At 35.6% G+C, this 24,426-nt stretch overlaps 1 protein-coding gene across 2 annotated transcripts in view; it reads right to left on the reverse strand.

Annotated features, from left to right (window-relative positions):
* The window catches only part of DZIP3 (DAZ interacting zinc finger protein 3), a 121,667-nt gene that overhangs the window by 93,287 nt on the left and 3,954 nt on the right, over window positions 1-24,426 (reverse strand). For both annotated transcript variants that reach the window (XR_009540770.1, XM_060150637.1), the window contains exons 2-5: window positions 15,480-15,581; window positions 11,826-11,895; window positions 8,291-8,446; window positions 2,055-2,171 (exon numbers count right to left, since the gene is read on the reverse strand). Coding sequence is in view for 1 of the 2 variants with exons in the window: in XM_060150637.1 (XP_060006620.1) it covers window positions 2,055-2,171; window positions 8,291-8,446; window positions 11,826-11,895; window positions 15,480-15,511 (375 nt within the window). In the remaining variant the exon portion in view is untranslated. The remainder of the gene's footprint in view (window positions 1-2,054; window positions 2,172-8,290; window positions 8,447-11,825; window positions 11,896-15,479; window positions 15,582-24,426) is intronic.

Raw genomic sequence — 24,426 nt, forward strand, 5'->3', positions numbered from 1 at the left:
TTCATTCTTTTCATAAGCCCTATACTGACTAAAAGTATAATGGCCAACAGTATATATTTATAACTGGTTGGGGTTAGGAGTTTAGCTTCAAACTAATTTCAGTGGAAATACACATGTATGTTTATTAGCAATGGGCCAAGTGAGTTTATAAACACAAACTCCCCTGTAACATCTAATTGGTTTCCATCTTAAACTTCCTATCTCTGCAGAGGCTCTGAAGCCAACACTACATGGGTTTGTATTTTGACTCCACTACTTACTACTTGATGAATTAAGCAAATTAGTTAACCTCCGTGCCCTAGTTTCTAATCTGTAAAATGGGAATAATGAGATGGGTTGCTTGTGAAGACTAAATAAGCTAATCCTTACAAAGTGCTTAGAACAGTGTCTGCTTTATAGCAAGCACTAATAGGTGTGAACTATTAGTTTGTAACTTTAAAAAAACTAGCTTCATTAAAACTACAACAAAGTCCTTGTCTCATACAATTCTAAACAAAAAGAGCATTTGAGAACAAGATAAGATGCAGAATTGTGGTAATGCTATCATTAGATGTAGAATGTAAAGAATTTAAAGATGCAAGTGGTACATTTCTAACCTAAAGGCCCTGCCCTTTCCTTCCTACCTTGCCCCCATTAACAGAGAGTATCCCAGGTACTGGAACTAAATGTATATAGAGATGTTACTGGCAGATGTCCCCCACCCCCACCCTACTGCCACTTCCTAAAAGGTTGCCTCGCCTCTCCCGGTGGCCTTGAGGAACAGAGAGAGACATCTGGATATAGTAGTAGGCTGCTCTGATTGTGACAATTCTGATTCTGCTCACAAGTGCCAACAACAGAGGAAACTTTTCCATTCTTAGTGTAAGACTCATCTTTGAAGTAATGCCTAAGTAGAGAAGGCTAAGCAATCAGCATTTGTTAATGCTGAGTTTATAGTGATTTATTTCACTGCTTAGCAGCCTGGTCACTGGGAGAAATAGCAGGTCTGCAGCATCCCAGAAGTTCTTGGGATTACATGTTGATGCAAACTACTTTTCTTTGTTCCCTCTTTTGACTCCATCTAGAATTCCTTTAGGGTGGTATATATACCTCTTAGAACCTGACCTGAGAATCCTAAAAAAAGATGATTTTTCTATCTCTTTGTATACTATTATAATATGGGATGTGGTGTCTTAGGCTACTTTGTTTGATGCCTGGGTAGTCCATTCTTGAAGACAGCTCTAATCCATCTTCTACATGTGTGCAAAACTTAGCGTATTTTACTGATCCAAATTATTCAAAGGACTGATTTTTCCTTTTATGTCCTTACTATTGGTTCTTATTTTTGATGCAATGTTTACTTTTCCTCAGATTTTTCTCTATTTCTGAAGTATCATTTGACCTTGAACATATAAGTCAATTTTGTCTCACATGATTACTCAATAATAGATGACAGAAGTTCCAGTTTTTACACATACAGAAATATCTGTAGAATTACATATAGAATGGATAAACAACAAGGTCCTACTGTATAGCACAAAGAACCATATTCAATATCCTGAGATAAACCATAATAGAAAAGAATATAAAAAAGAACGTATATATATGTATACCTGAGTCACTTTGCTGTACAGCAGAAATTAACACAAAATTGTAAATCAACTATACTTCAACTTAAAAAACAGAAATATCAGTAAAAAGAGGAGCTGATTATCAGTTAGGGGGAAAGGAAGGAGTAGTTTTTAAAGTTCATGACTCTCCATTTCTAATTGGGAAAGCCCATTTTTAGGGCTTTCAGAAGGTTCAAGTTTACTCTAGAAAGTTCAAGTTTCTCTATTTAAGATGAACAATGTTATGGTAGGAAAGGAAACTAGAATCGGCTCATTAAAGAGAAGCAGTCATGAGAAAGTACAAGACATGTGAAAGAAATCAATCTATGTATACCTTTCTCTAGAGGTAAATGAGGAAAATACAAATTGGCCTACACCTTAAAATAAGCATACATTGACAGTTCTCTCATTGAAAAAATGTTGTCCAAGTCCATTATTTCAAACTTTCAAAAAGAAAACACTTACAGTATAATTAGTAGCTTGAATGTTCCTAAGTGCTGCTTCCAGTTGGGTTATTAAGAAACGTAAAGTCAAAGCAGGAACAATTTCCTCCCCATTTTGGCTGTTGGCTGCAACTTCTCTCTGTGGAAAATAATTTGGTTGAAAATGTCCTTAAGTTAGAGCAAATATCAACATTTATTTTTATTATACAAATAATACATGCTCATTGTAGAAAATTTGGAGAATAAAGATGATTTTTTTAAAAATCCACATGACCTAGATAAAATTGTTCTCATATTTGTTTGTTTTTAAGTAGTTCAACAAATCATCTTTGTAACTACTTCCCCAAGATACTAAAAAGCACTCCTATGCCTGCTGAAGGGTTGGCAATGTCCACTCCTACTTCAGAGGAAAGTCATAATCCCACTTCATTCTCATACCTTCTATTCTCTAACACAGCTAAAAATCTTAATTCCAGCCCTGAATCTCTGGTAAATAGGAATGCTGGCTTTAAAAATACCAACACCAAGGCAAACCATCTTATGCTGTCATCTAATTTGAACCAAGTTAATATATGATATATTACGTACCATAGCTTATTTACATAGATGAAATGAAAGGAATTAACTATGTCTTATCTTTGTGTCCATTCCCCAATGCCTTGTACCCACAAATGCTTGGCTTAAATTACATTATTTGTTTAATGATGTATTATCTATGTGGGAAATTTAATCTACACTTTCTTAACTTGGTTTCAAGTATACAATACTTCCCTGTTTTTCTCCTAGCCTAACTAGATACTTTACTTCAGTCTCCGTAACACTCAATTTAATGAACCTCTTCTCTATCAACACACATTCCCTAGATAAAGTAATCCACTGTCATCTTTTTAAATAGCGTCTACACACTAACAGTTTTCCAAATTTATATTTCGAGCTCAGAACTATCACCTGAATTCCAGACTCATGTATCCAACCATATACTCAACAATATCTCTTGAATTTGAATAGGTATATAAAACATAACACTGAAGTTCCACCTTTGCCAAACAGTTTAGGTAGTTTCAGAGCAATATTCTCAACAAGAACTAAAAAAGCTGGATAAAATACACAAAAAAAACTTTTTTTGTTTGGAAAGCTACCAAGGCACTGAAAACCTCTGGGGCCAACATGCAATAGAGGAGGAAGGCCCAGAGACAGCAGACTGACTTTTGGAGCCACTTATCTCCTTAAGGCAATTGCTGTATTCAGTTATGGCTGAGAGGCTGAAATGCTAGACAGAGCTTTCCACAAAGCTGCAGAGCTAGAGGGAAAATTGGAGTGTATGACCTATCGAGGAAGAGGGGCTCTGGTAAACACCTTATTCTTTTGGTTGGGACCCTGAAGAAATTTACCCTTAGAGTCAAAGTGTCTGTTTTGGTTCCAGTTGGAAGCAGACCCTAACACAAGGATTTGTATGCAAGTAGTTTATTTGAGAGGTGCAGAGAGCAATGGTAGTGGAGTGGAGAAGGGCATCAGGGAAGAGAAAGCAAGCTTTAAATTAACAGGTGTGTTATTAAGCTAGTTACCCACAGTGGATGACTAGGGTTAATACAACAGAAAAACATTGAAAAATTCAAGCCTCAGTATTATCCAACTTAAGGGGAGAGAGAACTGGGATATTTATATAATAATTCCCAAGGTTTATTGACTGAGTGCTTTCTGAGGTAAGGGGGGAGTATTAATTCCTTGGGATCTCTAAACTGCCATGAGAATTACAGCCTTCTGCAGTTCCAGAAAAAAAAAAAAAGGCAGGCTTGAAGTATAGAGATGTAGATATGAAAACTGGAAACTGTCCAGAGTATACTGAAATGATAGAGTTCAAGGGGCCAAGGGGTATGGGCAGGGCACTGACAGTATCTGCTACAAAGGGTAAACCACAAATAGACTCTTCGTCACAGAACAGAAGTAAAGCTTGGAGTCATCTCAGTCCCTAGTTGAATTAAGTGATCTGCAAGAAAAGCACAAATAAGCAAGATTCTGTCCTGTTTTCCTAGTTCTTCTCAAAAGAAGGTTGCTCTAAACCAACCCAGGCAGCCACTGCAAGTAGCAGAATTCTGTATTATCCTTCAGATGACTATGGAATTTAAAAATAATTTTATTGAGTTATAATTAACATATTTCAAGGTGTACAACATAGTGATTTGACATTTTTCTTATGACATCATCATGAAATGATAGTTGCAATAAGACCAGTTAACATCCATCATTATATGAACTTTTTATAATATTATTGACTATGTTCCCTAGGTATATATTATATCCCCTTGACTTATTTATCTTATAGCTGTAGGTCTGCACCTCTTAATCCCCTTCAGACAAAATAGATAACTATGGAATTTGTACTGATGTTTTTACGTTCATTCATGATTTTGGTTCTTTTTGCCTTCTTTTTTTTTGAACATTCTTACCAGGCATTTATCAATTTTATTGGTCTTTTCAAAAAATCAAGTTTTGGTTTAACTGACCTTTTCTAGTTTGTTTTATTCTATTTCATTAGTTTTAGCTATCTTTATTCCTTTTTCGCCTGTTTTTTAATTTGCTGTTCTTTCCTTAGCCTCTTGAATTTTATGTTTAGATGACTAATATTCAACCTTGCTTCTTTTTCTATTATATGCATTTCAAGCTATAAATAATCCTTGCAACACAACTTTTATCTAATAACACAAATTCTGATATATGTTTTTCATTCAGTTCCAAAATTTATCTAATGTTCAGTGTGCTTTCTTCTTTGATCTCTGGTTTAACTAGATTAGATGTATATATCTTAACTTAGGAACAATGGTTTTCTAGTTTATCTATCTGTAACTAATTTCTAAATTAATTGTACAGTTGTTAGAGAACATGCTCTGCATGTTCTGATGTTTTGAAATTTGATGAGATTTGCTTTGTGAACTAGTATACCGTCAATTTTTGTAAATGTTATATGCATTTAAAAAGAATATACATTTTGTCACTGTTACACATATATAAGTCAATTACATCAAGTTTGCTACAGCTCTACTAATTTTGTGTTCATGTTCTATTACTTATTAAGAGAGCTATGTTAAAATCTTCCACTGGGGGCTTCCCTGGTGGCGCAGTGGTTGAGAGTCCACCTGCCGATGCAGGGGACGCGGGTTCGTGCCCCAGTCCGGGAAGATCCCACATGCCGCGGAGTGGCTGGGCCCGTGAGCCATGGCTGCTGAGCCTGTGCGTCCGGAGCCTGTGCTCCGCAACGGGAGAGGCCACAACAGTGAGAGGCCCGCGTACCGCAAAAAAAAAAAAAAAAAAACTTCCACTGGGATTGCTGATTGGTCCACTTCCCCTTTAGTATTACCAACTTTTGTTATTACACATAACATTTCTGAATGTATTTGGGTCTACTACTGGAATTTCTCTTGTATTTTCTACACTTGTCTGTAGAGCCAAGAGCAAGTAACACAATCTTTTAATTATTAGAGCTTCATAGTAAGTTTTTTTTTTAATTTATTTATTTAATTAATTTATTTTTGGCTGCGTTGGGTCTTCGTTGCTGCGCAAGGGCTTTCTCTAGTTGTGGTGAGCGGGGGCTACTCTTCGTTGCAGTTCATGGGCTTCTCATTGCGGTGGCTTCTCTTGTTGAGGAGCATGGGCTCTAGGCATGCAGGCTTCAGTAGTTGCAGCACGCGGGCTCAGTAGTCATGGCTCATGGGCTCTAGAGCACAGGCTCAGTAGTTGTGGTGCACGGGCTTAGTTGCTCCGCAGCATGTGGGATCGTCCCAGACCAGGGCTCAAACCTGTGTCCCCTGCATTGGCAGGTGGATTCTTAACCAATGCTCCACCAGGGAAGTCCCCATAGTAAGTTTTAATATCAAAGTGGGCAAATTCCCAGCCCTTCTCTCCCACACTTCTCTTTCGTAATTTTCCTGGCTACTCTTCCCTTAATTTCCCTTTAGAACTAGCTTTTAGTAACAAAAACAAAAACAAACAAACAAAAAGAAACAACAAAAAAAAAACCTTCTGTTATTTTTATTGGAATTATATGATATTTGTAAATTTTAATTTCAGGAAAATTGACTTCTCTATCACATTGTATCTTCCTACATGTATTGCTTCCCATTCTGGTCTTCATATCTTACCTTTAATAGAGTTTTAGAAATTTTTATTTATTGTTTTAATATAAAGTATTGATTTCTAAACTTAGTGTAAAAAAATCAGTGTGTGGGGGTACTTACTAAAATGCACATTCCCAGACCTCCCCCCAGAGATTTTGATTCTTTAGGACTAGTATGGGGGTCAGATAGGCTCACGTAAGTGGCTTAGGAAAAACTGTGAGAAACACTAGTTTATATCTTGTATATTTCTTAAGTGTTTTCCTGGGTATTTTATCTCTTCTGTTACTATTAAAAATATTTTTCTTTCATTTTTACCTTCTAACTGGTATTGTTTATATATATAAAGCCTACTGATTTCTATTTCTTATTGTGGTTTCTGGGTGATTTCCAAAAGATAAGAGGGAAATAGTGGCATTATTCCATCAATTTCAAACCAGAATTCATACCTGTGGTAAATTACCTCACTTAAGATTATAGCTGTATATAAAGTCTTTGGATATTTTTAGAGTTTTTTATATTTTTAATCATAATAGTATTAATTTGTTTCATGGAAATAATTAATGATATATTCTTTCACAGAAAAGGTAAATGTGGCCTTTTCAGGACACCTATGGTGTTCTGTCTCCGCCCCCCAATTAATTGTCACAAAGAAGAGAAGATCATTTTCTTTAACTTTGGGAAATTCTATTAATTTACAAACTGATACTCATCTTGTGTTGAAAGTTTCACAACTTATTATCTAGAAAAACTATTTCTAAGATGCAAATTGACAATATATTCTCTAAAATATTTATCTCATTAAAAAATCCAGGTCTTATTATTTTTCTTCATATTTTACATTTTTGAAAAATCTGTCAGTATTTTACAAATTAGGAAAACTGAAAGCAGTTTCCTCTCCCAGAATGGCATGTTGTGAGTTATTAGAATAAACACTAGACCTTATAGTCAACAGCTTATAAGCTACTAACCCACATTCCTATCATTATCCTTGAAAGGCTAGCATCAGCTTTATTTAATTAATAAAAGTCTAGAGTCAAAGCTGAAACCAAAGCCCTTCACAAGATATAAGATGGAGATGTCAAGACCTTAGTGGCACTGTTATGGTAAAGAAAGAAAGGAAAGAAAGGAAAGAAAGGAAAAAAGGAAGGAAGGAAGGAAGGAAGGAAAAGGAAGGAAAAAGAAGGAAGGAAAGGAGAGAGGGAGGGAAAAAAGAAAGAATGAATGAAAGAAAGAAAAGAAAAGGAAAGAAAAGAAAAGAGTCATTGTAAAATAATAGGAAATGCATATATAATAAGAAATACGTATATTGATCTGTCCCCAGTTCCTGCCAATATTTGGTCTTTGACTCTGGTTCCAGACACAGAGCTCCTAAAACCCTTGGAATTTCCTGGATGATAGTAGTGTCTTTTGTTCTAATGAGGTGACTCTCAGTGGGCTTCTGGATGGAGGCTTGGTCACCAGAAAGACCAAGCCATGATTAGAAGCTTGGAAATTTCAGCACCATACCCCGAAGAGGGAAGAGAGGCTGGAAACTGAATTAATAATTAATCATGCCTACATGATGAAATCTCCATAAAAATTCTAAAAGTATGGGCTTTGGAAAACTTCCAGTTTGCATATGCACATGCCAGGAGAGTGGTGTACCCCAACTCCAAAAGAAGAGAAGCTCCTGCACTTGAGACCCTTCCTTGCCCTATGTATATCATCCTGTGATTGTTCAGCTGTATCCTTTATCAATCATATCATTTATCATGTAATAAACTGGTCAACGTGTTTCCCTGAGTTCCGTGAGCTGTTCTGGCAAATTACTGCACTCATGAGGGGTCATGGGAACCCCAATGTATAGCCAGTCAGTCAGAAGTACTGGGGCAACCTAGTACTGGTGATTGGCATCTGAAGTGGGAGCAGTCTTGGATTGGGCCCTTAACTTGTGGAATCAGTTGCTAACTCCAGGTAGACAGTGTCAGAATTGAATTGATTTGTAGGACACCCAGGTAACATTGGAGAATTGACTGCTGTGGGACTAAACCCACACATCTAGTGTCAGAAGTGCTGTGAGTATGGCAGTAGTGTGAGAATAAAGGAACACAGTGTATCATATACACAGACCTACACTTCTGCTCCAAATATCAAATTATGATCTTACCTGCATAGTTTGGAAGGAAAAATCTTCTTGTAAGAACTTCTTGATGTGAGGAACCACACCTTTTGGTAGAGTATTAATTGCATTCAATAACTTCTTCACTTCTAATAGCAGGTTAACAGGGACAAGATCAGTAGGTATGTTCTTTTCCTGTTTGTCCTAGAAGACATTATTAAAAATTTACACAATTATACATGTTCTAATTTACTCTAATATTAAAACCAGCTAAAGTATTTTTTTAAAAAAAGTTCCTTTACATGCTATATGTAGATCACTCTGACAGACTACAATAAGAATAAGACATTCTCTCTGCTCTCAAGGAACTTACAACATAGCTGAAAGTTTAAGACTAAAACTCAAGAAGCTTTAATCTAAGGAAGGCCATCATACATGAATTTAAAAGTTATAAACAAAGCATAGATTCTAAGATGGGAATAATTATGTCTTTTTTTTATGGTGGTGGTATGGGAAACATGAATGATTTTAGGCTTAAATGTGAGTGAAGCCTTAAAAAATGGTTGCCCTTGAGAAAAACACAACATGTACTGAATTGGTCCATTTAAGGCATAAAAAATGCTAAGTTTAAAATATTAAATAGATTATTCTACAAAATAATATGAAAACTATATCCAACAGTGCTTTTTATGTTACGTGACTAATGTTTCAGCTACTAAACACAGCAATTTGAAAATGAATAGTTATAATACTTTAAATTATAAATAAATTAGTGTAATATAATGGTTCTACATATAATCTCAATTCAATCAGAGCCGAATAAATAGTAATAATCTTGGGACTTCAGGAACTGATCCTACAGACTTAATAAAGCTGTAGTTAATGGTTAACTGACAGCTATATAGTCAAGTCTTGCTGGATTTTCTATTAACATTAATTGTGAGGAACGAATGGGCAATAGAAATGAATAAAGATCCTGGAACAGATGGATGATAGCCTTCCTTCAAACCTTAACAAGATACCACAGTCCTTACACCCTGCTGAAACTTTGGGAATATGAATATGTAGCCACTGACCTCTGTATTTGAGAACAGACAGGTTATTACTGCAGAGGCCATGTAGAGTCACTGAAAACGCAAAATAGTCACTGGTGTGTGGTAACTGTGACTGCCTGGTTTCTAACAGACCTGGAACTACCCAGGAAAGTAACTAGGAACCAATAATGTCCACAGCAGGACTACTACTCTTCCTCTTCTTCCTCCTCTCCACTTCTGGTTTTGAGTCTTAAATTGAGATTCCTTCATTCCCAACAACACCCAACAAACACATCTTACATTTTACGGTACTTCATTATATTTACATCCAAAAATGTAGGAAATGTTAACAGTTTGCTAAATCTCAGTAAAGAGTATATAAGTGTTCATTGTAGTAGTTTTGCAACTTTTCTGTAGGTTTGAAATTTTTCAGAGTTAAAAAAAAAAAAGCTTCTAAAAAATAACCAAACAAACCTTTATAAAGAATGACCATTGTCGCACTGTTGGTGGGAATGTAAATTGATACTGCCACTATGGAGAACAGTATGGAGTTTCCTTAGAAAACTAAAAATAGAACTACCATACAACCCAGCAATCCCACTACTGGGTATATACCCTGAGAAAACCATAATACAAAAGGAGCCATGTACCAAAATGTTCATTGTAGCTCTACTTACAATAGCCAGGACATGGAAACAACCTAAGTGTCCATCAACAGATGAATGGATAAAGAAGATGTGGCACATACATACAATGGAATATTACTCAGCCATAAAAAGAAATGAAACTGAGTTATTTGTAGTGAGGTGGATGGACCTAGAGACTGTCATACAGAGTGAAGTAAGTCAGAAAGAAAAAAACAAATACCGTATGCTAACACATATACATGGAATCTAAAAGAAAAAAAGAAAAAGGTTCTGAAGGCCTTAGGGGCAGGACAGGTATAAAGATGCAGACGTAGAGAATGGACTTGAGGACACAGGGAGGGGGAAGGGTAAGCTGTGACAAAGTGAGAGAGTGACATGGACACGTATACACTACCAAATGTAAAATAGATAGCTAGTGGGAAGCAGCTGCATAGCACAGGGAGATCAGCTTGGTGCTTTCTGACCACCTAGAGGGGTGGGATAGGGAGGATGGGAGGGAGACACAAGAGGGAAGAGATATGGGGATATATGTATAGCTAATTCACTTTGTTATAAAGCAGAAACTAACACACCATAGTAAAGTAATTATACTCCAATAAAGATGTTTAAAAAAAAAAAGAATGACCATTGTCAATAGTGCATATATTTCAAACTAAAGGTCAATTCTGTAATCAAAAGTCATTGCAGAATCATCTAACACTAATTACCAAATTGATACACAAGTAAGATTATGGCATGAATAAAATTTTTTCAACAGGAACTACTATAAGCTTCCTGTTTGTTAAATAATCTTATTATAAATACAATTTTAATTTTTGAGTTAGTTGTCAAAATATTTGATGTTCAATCCATTTTTGCAAAATAGATTTAGCATCTAAGCCAAATTAACGTTAAAGTTTCCACCCCCTTTCCCTCTGTATTCCGAAATCTGTATCTAGAAATGGCTTTTCTGGATCCAATCCCCCGGTCCAAGCATACATATTGAACATATTGTATTTCATCTGCAAAATTTTTTACAGTGATAACCTCATGCAGGTGAATACTATGGTTATTTTACGTTTATATATTTTTTCTCCTCCTAAGTTACTGGATAACCTTTATTAACAAATGGACATCAATCTTTATATAAAACTATGTGGAAAGTAAAAATTACACTAACAAGAACCTAACAAATACCTCTCATCCATCCTTCACTAAACATAAATACATGTGATATTCACAAACATGTGTCTGTATTTTTTCAGTACGCGGGCCTCTCACTGCTGCGGCCTCTCCCGTCTGGACGCGCAGGCTCAGCGGCCATGGCTCATGGGCCCAGCCGCTCCACGGCATGTGGGATCCTCCCAGACCGGGGCACGAACCCGTGTCCCCTGCAACGGCAGGTGGACTCTCAACCACTGCGCCACCAGGGAAGCCCTCTGTATTTTTTAATCTACCATAAAGTATATTGTCACTGGCAATAAAAGCTTTATATTAGTGTATAATTCAGTTATTCATTTAGAACTGGAGGTTCTGACAGTAAAGATGATAAAAACAAGAAGAGAATTAACTTCAGAAAGAACTCAATGAAATGTCTTACTAAATAAAATTCTCTGTGTATGTTTTATTTCTATGTGTATAGTGTTCACTTTGTTTGAATTTTGCTTTCAAAAGACAAATAAGAGATTTCTTACAATTGATTGTGGGATGTTTCTGGGCAAGTCAATTCAATTATCTACTAATTTTAACTGACAGTTAGGATTGGTGTTTAGAATGATAACTTTGAGACACAAATATCAATTATCAAAGAAAAATTTAGTGATGACCACTAAGGTAGGAAAATTTTTAGCAGATAATTAAATTGATTAGATTTAGCATTCTATTCTCATAAAGCATTAGTTAACTGACTACATTGTCTCTTACCAGTTGATCCGTTGATTTTTCTACCTTATTCTTGGTTTCCTCCTTAGCCTGCTCCTCCACAGGAAGATCCCTATTTTAAATGAAAAAGCATTATATTCAGAGCATCTCCTTACAAAGAACACAATTAAACTGTAATAGTAAAGAATCTGACATGCGAATTTTTGCCCGAAAGTTTCAGAAGTGTAAACAATATGTATCAAAGACTGGTAATAGTGGTAGATGCCATATCTCTTTAGGAACTCAAGTTAAAGAAAAGAAATTATGCCATGTCCTTACTGGATAGTGGCAGAGAGAATACAAAGCTGATGTAAAAAATTTTTCATCTTTAACAAACATACAATAGACCAAAATAATGGGAAAAAGTAACTTTATAGCACTGTTTCTCAATGTAAAGAAAAAAAAGGTTGCAAAGGTTGATGTTTTGATTTGTGTGTGTACGTGTGTGTGTGTGTGTGTGTATGTGTGTGTGTTTATGAAAATAACTGATGTCTTACAGATGTCTTACAGACATCTTTTTTTTTTTTCAGTTTCCTGGCATTGCAATTGTCCAGTTTTTCAAAATGGCTTTTTAAATTGAGGCAGAATATCATATTTAGAAATTATTAACTATTTTTATAAAAAGGAATAACAAGTTTTGCTTTTGACATGGGCTTGAAATGTGAACATATGCAGTATTATTTACTATATGGAAAAATTCATTTATAAAATTGCTTTTGCCTATATACAGCACCATGACACAGGATTCATAATAGAAGAACCATAACATAGGGTCATATATGATTTATATAATTTTCTTAATCCTATACACTAGCAGAGATAAAACTGATGTGAGAAACTTATGTCAATTGATTGACTTATTCAGAATTGTACTTTGTAAATATTATCCTATTTTACTTCATATTTATGTACTCATTTGACAGACAATCATTTATCATTTACTATGTGCTGATTTTGTCAGGGGAAACTGAGACATAAACAATGCAGTATTGTCCACACAGTGAAAGTTTCAAACAAACAATATTTCACAGTATGAGTCTCAGTGCTCTTTAAAATGTCATGGTAAAGAGAAACCTGTTAACTGTTTTTTCCTACACTTCTAAGCCCCACTACAAAAAGGAACACAAGGAACTGTGTTATCAAGGAATGAAAAATACTGCAGCAGTATTCTGAAGCCTCTCCATGTTTAAGAGTACAAAAGGTACTCAAAATGGATACTCTACTTGCTAACTCCATTTCATGATAATTCACTCCTTAACCCAGTAGTTCTCAGTCCCAGATGCATATTAAAATCACCTGTGAAGCTTTGGAAATATCCAGATGTCCAAACTCTACTTCAGAGCTTCTTAATCAAACGTGTGGAATATGAGCTTCTATATTTTCCATAGGTTCCATAACAAATTTTGATATAAAAACTTAATTCATCTGTACTGCCTCCCCAACACTGAAATTGCTCTAGTAAAAGTTGCTAATGAAATCGTATCTGCTACTACAATAGCTTTGTTTTAGCTCTTCAATCTACCTAGCTTTTCTGCATTACTTAACATTATCCATCATATACTCCACCCCTCCTTGAAAACCTCCACATCCTTCGCTGCTATTGGTTCTTCTCCTAGCCCCTCCAGCTGTCCACTTCTCAGTTTGTACCACTGGCTATCTCTCTTCCTTTCATTTACCTTATTCATCTATTATTTTAATAATATTTAATATAGAACTGCTTACATTAACACTATCAAACCATGCTCCCCATGTATTAGAACAGGAAGGTACATCAGTGGTCATATATGGCAGGCTACTTTATTTTGTAGATGGGTAAATTAATACCCAGAGAGGTCATACACTAGAAAGCAGCAAAGCTAAAACTAAGCGCAAGACTAGTATTTTTCTTTTGCTATTCTGCTACTTTTACCACCTGTGTACTTTATTCTGCTGCTGGGAGAAGCTGAAATTTTGGTATAACAATATACCTGAAATATTGAATATATATAGTATACAGTAATGGTCCATTTTTAGCCCTCTTTTTTCTTAGTACATTTTCTACTTAAATTAATCTCATTTATGCCCATGAGTAAACACTCCTAGATAGGATTCAGGTCCTTCTTATTGAACTACCTTACCTTCAAGTCTCTAGCCCAATATTTGACATAAAGTAGGCACTCAAATAGTTATTGAATGAATAAATATAAAAACAAATAAATGAGCAAACTTCCATGAACTCAAATAGCACCCCATTCTAATGATTCACAAATCTATTTCTGCAGACTTAATCATTCTTTGATGCTACAGCTACACATTTCCTTCCACCTACTCGACAATCTCCATAAGAATAAATTAGCGACACCTCAGTCTGGCTCATGTCCAAAGCTGAACTCATTATCTGTCCTCTCTTACTTTCTCAACACACATTAAACCTGTCTCCTTTTGTGATCCTCATATTAGCTAATGTTACATATTTCCTTCTGGTCATTAGAAACTTTCAAACCAACTCTACTACTCTTTTGCCCCTTTTCTCACATTTAAGTAGTCAAAGAATTCTGTTGATTCTAGTTCTGTAAATCCTTCCTCTCCTACTATTTACTATTCCTATCATACAAGCCTTCATTAACTACTTCCTGAGCTATTACAATTGTCATATCTTGTCATCCTTCCCACTATCAACAGAGGTAGTCTTCCCAAAATACAGTGTAAAATTTCATTTCTCTTCTTCAAATGTCAATGGCTCTGTACAAAATAAAGCTAAACTCCTTACCAGGAGTCAAAATCCTCCCCAAGAATTTAAATACTTTTTCTTGCTGTTTCCTCAGCCAAATGACCTCCCATCTGCTCTGTTTCTACACCCATCAAAAGCCACCTTTATCCTTTAAAGTTCAGTTCGAATGTCACCTTGTGGAAACCCACTGAACCCCACTCAATAATTATTGTTCCTTTCTATATATAGCCACAGCATTTCTACTATAACACTTAGGCATGCATTTTGCCTAAAGATAACTTTTTATATATCTTCCTACTATGTTATAATTCTCTCTCAGTACATACATTTTGTCTTAGTCTTTATTCCCTAAGTACAATGGAGGTAAGTAAATACTTGTAAAACAACACATTGCTTATTATATGAGACAGTGAAAGGTGGCAAGGAGATCTCCAATACTAACCTGCTCTTTAGTATTATATGGGAGAGGTACAAGCAAGCTGAACTTTCCCTAATTTGAGGGGACAGATTGACATTTAGCCTACACCCAGTTGAACCACTCAGTAGTCTTCTATGTTACGCTTAGGTTACCTTCTATAAAATGGGAATAATAATAGTATCCACCTCACTGAGTTGTTATGAAGTTTATATAAGTTAATGTTGGTAAGTCTATGTAAGTGCTTGTTAAATGATAAATAAAACATTACTTTGTTGAGAATGGCCCAGGTGTGGCAAGCTATGGTACATCTTTCAATTCTTAGCTATTTACCAGGGTGTGGTCCTTAGAGAAATTTTCTAAAATTAGATTTTACCCAGTTTACATCCCCCACTAATCAAAATTGCTAAATTGTCTTGAAACATAAGGGTATCTCATTCACACTAGCTTCCCAAAGTTATGTGAAAAAGACCAATGTCGTGTCTTCAAAATGCAACAACTGCAGTTGGTTTTTTGTCAATCCATCCCTTACCTCACAAAAAATTCTTCTGGTAGAGAATCCATGCTGCACAATATTCTCTTGCAAGTTTTATTCCAAAGCTTGCAGACTGACTTTTACGACTGCTGTTTAAAGCTGTAAGGAAAGTAATACTTTTAGTGGGAAGGTAGAAGGATTTCATTCTTTCTTCCCACTATCTAAATAGTACATAATCATTAAAGAAAATTTTGAAACTGCTATAAAACAAAAATCACAGTTTCATCATCTAAACATAAATCACTACCTATATTTTAATATACTTAATATTTTCCAAGCATAGATATATCTTACCAATTTGTAATCATATTGAATAGGGAATACTCAACATTACATTTTTCACCACTGAACACTATATCAAAAGCATCTTTCATGTTATTTTATACTCCTAGTAAACATTCTCAATGGCTACATAACAATTGGTTGACGGGGGTTTCCTTGCCCATTTCCTTACAGTTGGACATTAAGATTGTTTCACTCTTTTTTCATTATAAATTAGTATTGTGATAAACTACACTGCCTATGAAGGCTTTTCTATATTTATGATTAATTCCTTACAGTAAATTATCAGAAATAGAATTCCTAGGTCAAAAGACACAAATATTTTAGGCCTCTAGGTGCATATTGCTAAATGGCTTCCCAAATGGTTTGTAATAATGTATTTCCCAGAGGTATAAGAAGTTTCTCTTTAACACAATCTTGATAGCACTCATTGTTTTATTTTCTTTTAGTCTAAAAATAACATTTAGCTACTTTTCCCAAAAATTGTATGATTATCTATCTATCTCCATTAATAAGAGAGGTGGGATGTAAAGAACTCTTGCATATTTTCTAGTTCAGATATCAATGGATGTTGTGGATATTTCCTGAAGGAAAAAAAAAATGCTGAGGCAAAATAAATGAAAACAAAGAGGAATACTGTATTATTAGCATATCTATTTATTTATATTGCTCTCTATTTAACTACCCCAAGACCAATTCTTCTAAAATTAGTTCCATTTGATCTCTTTTGCTGAGAGTTCAAGCCTCCAAACTCCATTGCCCTCTGTTAGACTGACTTCCCTTTCTGATCCCACTGTACATAAGCCCAGGAAGTGTTAGAGTGAAAGCAGGTAAAACTATTGCTTGGTGCTCTGGGGCAAAGAAAGAAATGATGAGAAAAAAGAAAAGAAAGTGGCAGCAACAGCATAAATAAAACAGACCTAGAGTGCCTTGCTGCCAAGCACAAGACTGGATAAAGTTTCTCATTTGTTGCCTCTAGACTGCTTATTTATTTCAGTAACTGGGTAGCCAGTTTCTCTAACAGCATATTAATATACACCCATAAATTAGATTGATAGAGCTTTTGGAGGCCCATTACTAAAAGGCAATTCAGCAGAGGTAATTCTTAAATCAAGAAAATATATTCCACAAGATCATCTGTAAGTCACCTGTTAAGAATTCAGATTGTATTTACTCAAAGGAACATTGTTTTAAATGAGGCCGAGTCTCCCAAAAAAGTCAGAAAAAGCCAAAAACACATAGAGGGGAAGAAAGAACTGTAGGACCTGAACCATCCTAAGCCTTTAGGGTTGAGTATCCTATCATTAACAAACTTATGCGGAGGGGACAACTCAGTTCCTGGTGTAAGGGCTAAAAGAAGTTCTGAGGGGATCATCTGAAAAACAAGTATTCCTAATCATGATACTAGTTATTTTCTGTATTTGACTCACAGCAGCTCTCAGTTACACAGAAAGGCTGGAGAAACAAGGGTAATTCTCCAACAATTCAATGTTAGCTGATACTTCTTAATCAAAACACAAGTGCAAAGATTCACACACACAGACTCATACTAAATTCCCTCATTTAAAATGGAGCTTTCTAACACCTCTTAGTTTCTTGCCCATCCCTAATAAAACACTTCTTGCTGTCAGTATGAATATAATTCACCTATTCAGAATCTAGTTCTGTACATTATTTTGTACTTTTAGTCTTATTTTAAAAACTCAGTATACAAAGTCATATGCCTATTAAAATTTGCATTCTCTATTCAAATACTGTTGAAATATACAACCTAGAGCCCATAGTGAAGCAGAGGGAGGTTGGACAAACCTTGTTATTCTTTCACACTAAATCAGATCTGCTTCATTTCTTTAATAAAGCTGTATAGAAAAGGGCATGGCTTTGAGAATTATAGGACTGTGATCAAAGTTTTTCTTTTATGGTTTCCTTAACCTCCCTGGTTATTTTAATAAAAAGTAACAGGCATTATTTCATAGCCAGAGCATACAAACGTGTGCCTTTTCCAGACAAAACAATCCTCTCATTTTCAGAATTTAAAAGCTCAGACATGGATAATTCCCCTTCTAATAAGCTCTCCTTCAGTTAGTAGCTGTTTGCACAGATCACAGTGAGGCTGAAGAGAAAGGAGGAAAATCCTCTGGCAACAAGGCAGAGAGGATGGAAGGCCTATGCTAAGCTATTCAGTGTTCGGCTTGAAAAAGAAAAAGATATAAAATTAATCAATAAATCAGAAGCTATTTGGATCCTGAATTAAGAGTTAAGAAAGGCTAATGGCTTTCTTTTTCAGCCTGCTTTAAAATACAACCTGATGTGAATCTCTGTGATGAAAGGTTTTCCAGAGGAGGATCATCACTCCCATCATTTCCCAGAAGCTGAGCTGATATGTGTGGCAAGCCCTACTGGCAACAGTGGCAGCAGTAGCACTTTATAGCCTCTGCTGGGAATGAAGGTGTAAGTGCCTAGCAACAGAAAGGAAGTAGCCAGCCTGAAACGTTACCACTGTATTTCTGAAATAATCCGAAGCCCTTACCATTCTAGAAGAGGCTGAAGGAAACCTTTAAAATCAGTGTTAACATGGGAGAAATGGTGAATCCAGTTTCCCCTGGTGTATTCATTTCAATAGACTTTCCCTGTCAGCAGGAAACTTAACATTTACTCTGCCTTCCTGGAATTGAGAAACAGCTCTTCCGCAGGAACTATTCAGGTTCTGGTTGGTTGATCACAGGGCAAGTTAAAGTTCAGTGTCAATTTACAGCACACCTTTATCCACCAACCAAAATGATTTTATCTGCAGGCTGTTTTACTGGTTGAAAAATAAGGTACTGCCATCCATTTCTTGAAACAGTAAAATACCTTTCTTACTGCTCCCCCTGAGCTTCCAGTTACCACTTTTCCTCTTACCTAATGAAATTATAACAAGCTTTTTTTAAATTGTAAAGGCTTTTCTTTCCCTACTTTTAAAGCTGTGCATATTCATATCAAAGTAGGCACAGCTCTTATTTATAATTTTTCAATCATTCATTTAAACATTTACCTTGTAGCACTCCTGTCACCTCCCTAAACTGTATATTATATAAGTACATTGCCTTTAAATCCACTCAAATGATCATCTTAAGCCACCTGACCAAGTTAGAGGCTCTAATTGGCCAACAAGGTTACATTTCAATATGTGGGTGATGTTCCATGGTCCCATGAATTTGCTACCCTTGTCAGCTCTGGCACTTACATATCACACAATGCCAGGTGGGAAAAGTGAAAAGTATCAGTGTAAAAAACAGTAAAAATAAAGTTTGCTTTTCTCAGTGCTACTAGCTTGAAAACAAAATAATATACTTGGTATTTTTCAGGACAGGAGTCCAATTATAGAGAACTTTCCTTATGCCAACTAAATCAGGGTTTCTTGGCACTACTGACATTTGGGCTGGATAAATCTTGGTTACGCAAAGTTATCCTATGCATTTTTAGGATGTTTAGCAACATCCCTAGCTATCCAGTAGATGACAGTAGCAACTATCTCCCATCTCTCAGCCCCACTGTGACAAGCAAAAATGTCTCCAAACGCTGCCAAATGTCCTCTAGGGCACAAAATTCTCCACAGTTGAGAACTACCTACCTAAATGAACGAGTTAAAATGAAAGGTTAATTAAAAGAACATATAACAGATTGTTTTCAGCAATAAAAATAGGACCATCCTGTTATTAGGTATCATGTATTATATAAACACAACAAATCATTTGTCTACAAGAAAGAAAAATGACAAAGTATCTCATTTAGTTTCCATCAATGTCAAAAGTAAGTTGAGAGGATGCATATAGAATTGGTAGTTAAGAGCACAGAGACACTGGAGCCAGTCTGCAAGGGTATGTAACTCAGCTTCGACACATACTTGCCATGCAACCTTGTGTGGAATTAACATCTCAGTTTCCTCATCTGAAAAATGTGGATAAAGATTATCCATGCTTCACAGGGTTGTTGTGAAGAGTAAATGTTTAAAACATGTAATTGAACAGTACCTGGCACATAATAAGGACTATGTAAGTGTTCCTATCATCATCTTGATTTAATTTTGTTTAAATTTGTGGCGAAATTAGTTCACTTTTCTTACAATTCTCTACCTTAGAGAAAAGCTATTGTATGAAAAGGAATGGTAATAATGAGACTTTAAGAATTGGGACAAAAATTTTTTTCAAATATATCCCATATGGTACAAATGGCAGCTTAGTTTGCATATGTTCAGCACTTTGCATTTTTCACATCAGCACATATTCATCTGCCACATTCTTTAAACTGCATAATATGCCGTTGTTAAAAATTTATCATTTTACCAGACCACTATTGATAAATACATTGTATCCAGTTTGTGTGTGTTTGTGGGTTTGCTTTTTTTTTGCTATGATAAACAAAGTTGCAATAAACAATCTTGAACATGCAACTTGGTAAAATTTTAAAATCTATTTTAAAAGCTGAATTTACTATTTAAGCACTGAATTAAATGTACTCCATAAGTTCATGGGTCTGTTAATAAAGAAAACCCTGATAATGCTAGTTATCGCTTCTGCTAGATTTTACCAAAAGAATTCCAAAACACTCCTTAAAGTTGAGATGTGAGATGTTTTAGCTACATATGAGAAATACAGTAACCAGTTCAAGGCTGAAAAAAATATGAAGAGGACATTTTCTAGGAATAACTCAAGACATTTTGATGGGAGTTCCTTAAAACCAAACTTTTAACCATTACTGATCTGACTATATCTGCTAGCCAAGCAGCAACAGCCATTCTCGGTGGCTTTGAAAGGAGTAAAGCAGGTGTTCTATGGCTCTAGCACTCTCAAAGTCTATTTCTCACATGTTAGATAGATGCAGGTAAACAAGAAGGGCTAGGGCCATCAGGTTAAACTCAAAGAATAACAGGTTGAGGATGTACCATTAGTTTATCAGCTGTGTGAAGAATAGGCGAAATATACTGATTATTTCATTTTCTAATTTTCCATTAATTTCTTCCATTTTGTATTTGTTTAGGTTCTTGGCAAGGCCTCAAAATGAACATACCTAGGCAAGGGAGGCCAAAACACTATTTTCCCACAAGGAAAAAATACATAGTTTGCTTAAGCAAACTCCAGGACTGAGAGACAATGGTTGGAAAATCTTTGCAAAAGTTATCAGAAACCAAACATATTTTCTGCCCCAAAATATCAGGGTACTCACTGTCCATCTCAGCTCTTGCCATTTAGCAAAGATCATTGTTAGCATTATCTGGCAGTTTATACCAGGAAGCAAGAAACTTGCAATGCATACCCAATGCCCCATATTTATAAATCTGCCAATACAGGGAACATCCTTGCCAAAATTAGCATCTTGTCTGAAGCAGGTATTTGATTCTCTTCAGATCTATTCAGTCACTATTCCTGGGCTTACACAAGCAAACCTACAGAATATATACATTAATTTGTTAAAAATATATGGAATGTATTATACCTACAAAAATATGCACAGGTTAGAATTTACCTGAAAAAAAATTCCCAATATTAAACTACCCATCAGTTTCAGGTTATTTACAGATAGCACTGCCAAAACCATGCTGTTCAAAAATGTAGCTTGGACTGTTAGAAGGACCGTATGTTACCCCTAAGCAAATTCTCCAAAAGTGGAATATTTTCAGCAATTTAAAAATATTATGTTGTCATAACAGTTGTTAGACAATAATGGGAAAGAAAGGAAACAAGACAGAATGTAAAGACATGACACGTGGAGATGATAATCAAGAATGGAATGGAGAATACAATAGGCACTTGACTCTCCCACCACCAACGACCCTACCTAAATCCAACTTGATTCTCTGTCAAGGTTAAAGATTTTGGAGAAGTCCCCAATTTTTTTGATCACATACTTCTAAAGCAGTAAATTCTGAAGATATATGAATACACTGAAAATATATGACTAGCAATTCATTTATGCTATTCATGCTATTGTAGGTACTACTATAATATAAAATTTAAAAAATGAGATTAAAATAAGCAAAAAGGGGCTTCCCTGGTGGCACAGTGGTTTAGAGTCCACCTGCCGATGTAGGGGACACGCATTCGTGCCTGGGTCCGGGAAGATCCCACATGCCGCAGAGCGGCTGGGCCCGTGAACCATGGCCGCTGAGCCTGCGAGTCCGGAGCCTATGCTCCACAAAGGGAGAGGCCTCAGCAGTGAGGGGCCAGTGTACCGCAAAAAAAAAAAAAAAAAAAAAGCAAAAAGTGAAGTTCTAATATTTGTTCCCACACCCTAACAGTCAGTTTCACATATCTCAGGTGTACATATTCTACTTTGGACAGCCCTGTGTCAGAAAATGACTTCACATTTTAATTCAGGAAACAGATATATACCCATTTCATGAACTTGATAATATCTATTTCCTAAAAGACTAGAAATTTTTAAATGAGATATGCAAAGGGCCCTGCTCTGCACAAAGGAGGCTTTCAACAAATACTAGTTATAATTAAAAATGATTACCAGACCTTAACTTAAAACAAAAGTATGTCATTTTCATCTTTACTTATCTGTAAAATTAGATTCAGAAACAATGGATAGTACCTTTTTTTTTTTTAAAAGGAAAACTTCTGATTTGGGGCTATGAAATTAGATGTGAAAATGCGGGATAAAACATTTACCCAAATTATCCAAACCTTGTATTCTTAATCTAGAGTTGAAGTCTGTGAAATGTACATTAAAAAATCATGAACTGTCTGAAAAGTAAGAAAGTTAATTTCATGGTTTGGCAAATTAGCTTAATCATAATACTTGATAGTTGGGAGAGAAAACAGGAAGAAGAATAATTACAAAGGGAGAATAATTTTGGTTTATTTAGGTTTTCTGGCTTTGTGATGAAGGTTAACATTTCTGAAAATTCAGAGTTGACATTAACTGTGCAGACTGTTTCCTGGCTCTGTATAAAGGGTAAAATCAATTTAATATTAGTACATATTTGAATTGTTTTAACCATAGTGGGGACACAGTATCCAAATGACCCCATGCCTAGACCTCTGACAATTTTCTACCACTGATTTCTTTGCCTTGAATCTTTGGAACCTGGGCCAATGGAATTTCCGTTCTGCTGTTTATGCCTATTGAATAAGCTCTTAGTTTTAGATTTGGCCTCATGCCCTCACTAGCATGGAATTCCCAAAGTCAGGAAAATTTTTTTTCTTTTTCTAAATCCCTTGTTACATCCCCAGTGCCTAGTACCTGGCGTACTTTAAGCATGCAATATTAATTTAAAGAATGAAGCCACCCATCCTTCTGCATAGTTCAAGGCCTCTGAAGGCAGAAGAGTGAACCTGTATGTAGATTAAGACCTCCTTCTTTGTTAACCTAGAGTCTTTTTTTAGAAGTCAAAGCAGCCCAGATACTGCAGCTAAGATGGATCCCTATAGACAACCATGGGGTCAAGATAGGTCGCCTGTCCTCCGGCAACTACTTCTCAGTATTTTTTATTGGTTCTTCACATCTCTCCAACCTCTAAATACTTAAGTACTTTGGGGTTCAGTCTTTTCTATCCTACTCACCCTATATCATTTAGTCTCCAGGCTTTAAATTTTTATCTCTGGCCTTGACCTCTCCCTTAACTACAAATAATATATTCAACAGCCCAATCAATAGCTCCCAGATGTCTAGTAGACACCTTGTCATAACTGAAATTGAGCTCAAGATATCTCCCCTACCCCACAAAACAGCTAAAGCAGAGCTACCCAGCCAAGTCATGCCTTGATCAGACTAACTGCACTCAACCCACAGACCAAGAAATAAATGTTCATGGTTTTAACCACTGAGTTTTGAGGTGATTTGTTATGCAGCAAATACTGATCAATACTCCACCCTAACTAAAATTGCAATTCTCCATCCTGACTCTGATATTTCCTATCCCCCTTCCCTGTTTTTTCCTATACTGCACTTATTACTAACGTTAATATATTTTACTTATATCTCTTTTTTTTTTTGCTATATCTCCCATTAAAATAAAAGCTCTACTTGGGTAGACATTTTTTGTCTATTTGATTCACTGCTGTACCCCCAGAACCTAGAAAGGTACATGCCACTCAAGCTAGCATTAAATATATGGTGGGTAAATGAATTAACAGTCAGCTCTGTGTTCACACCTCTGATACAATTCCCTTAGTATAATATTCAGTATTCTACAAACTCTGCACATTCATCAAAAATACAGTTCATAACACATACAGTTCATGAATCATACAGTATGATTTATCTAATATGACTTAAAACCTGGTAATGAGACATTAAAAAATTCCATTTTACTATTCAGCATTGAAGATATGCTCTTTTAAAGTTTTTCCAGAAGAAATAAAGGAGCTTCCCAGCCCTTGAGTTGTAAGCTCCTAAGCAAATTTTGCTTAACTCCCTTAAATGTGTTTCCTGAACTATAAATTAGGAAAAATACCTACATCAAATACAAAGAACAGACAGGAATAAAAATGTACAAAGAAGAGGGATTTCATGCCACTCCTTGATGAAGGAATTGGATACTTAATATTTTGCCTTAAAAAAATATGTGTTCCTACAGCATTCTATTTCTCTTGAAAAGCACTTATTCTGGTTTGCTACTTTCCCAACAGACTCTAAGACCTTTGAAAAATAACTAGCATTCAGTGAATATTTG

The sequence above is a fragment of the Lagenorhynchus albirostris genome, chromosome 5, assembly GCF_949774975.1.
Source record: "Lagenorhynchus albirostris chromosome 5, mLagAlb1.1, whole genome shotgun sequence".
Classification (NCBI taxonomy): Eukaryota; Metazoa; Chordata; class Mammalia; order Artiodactyla; family Delphinidae; genus Lagenorhynchus; species Lagenorhynchus albirostris.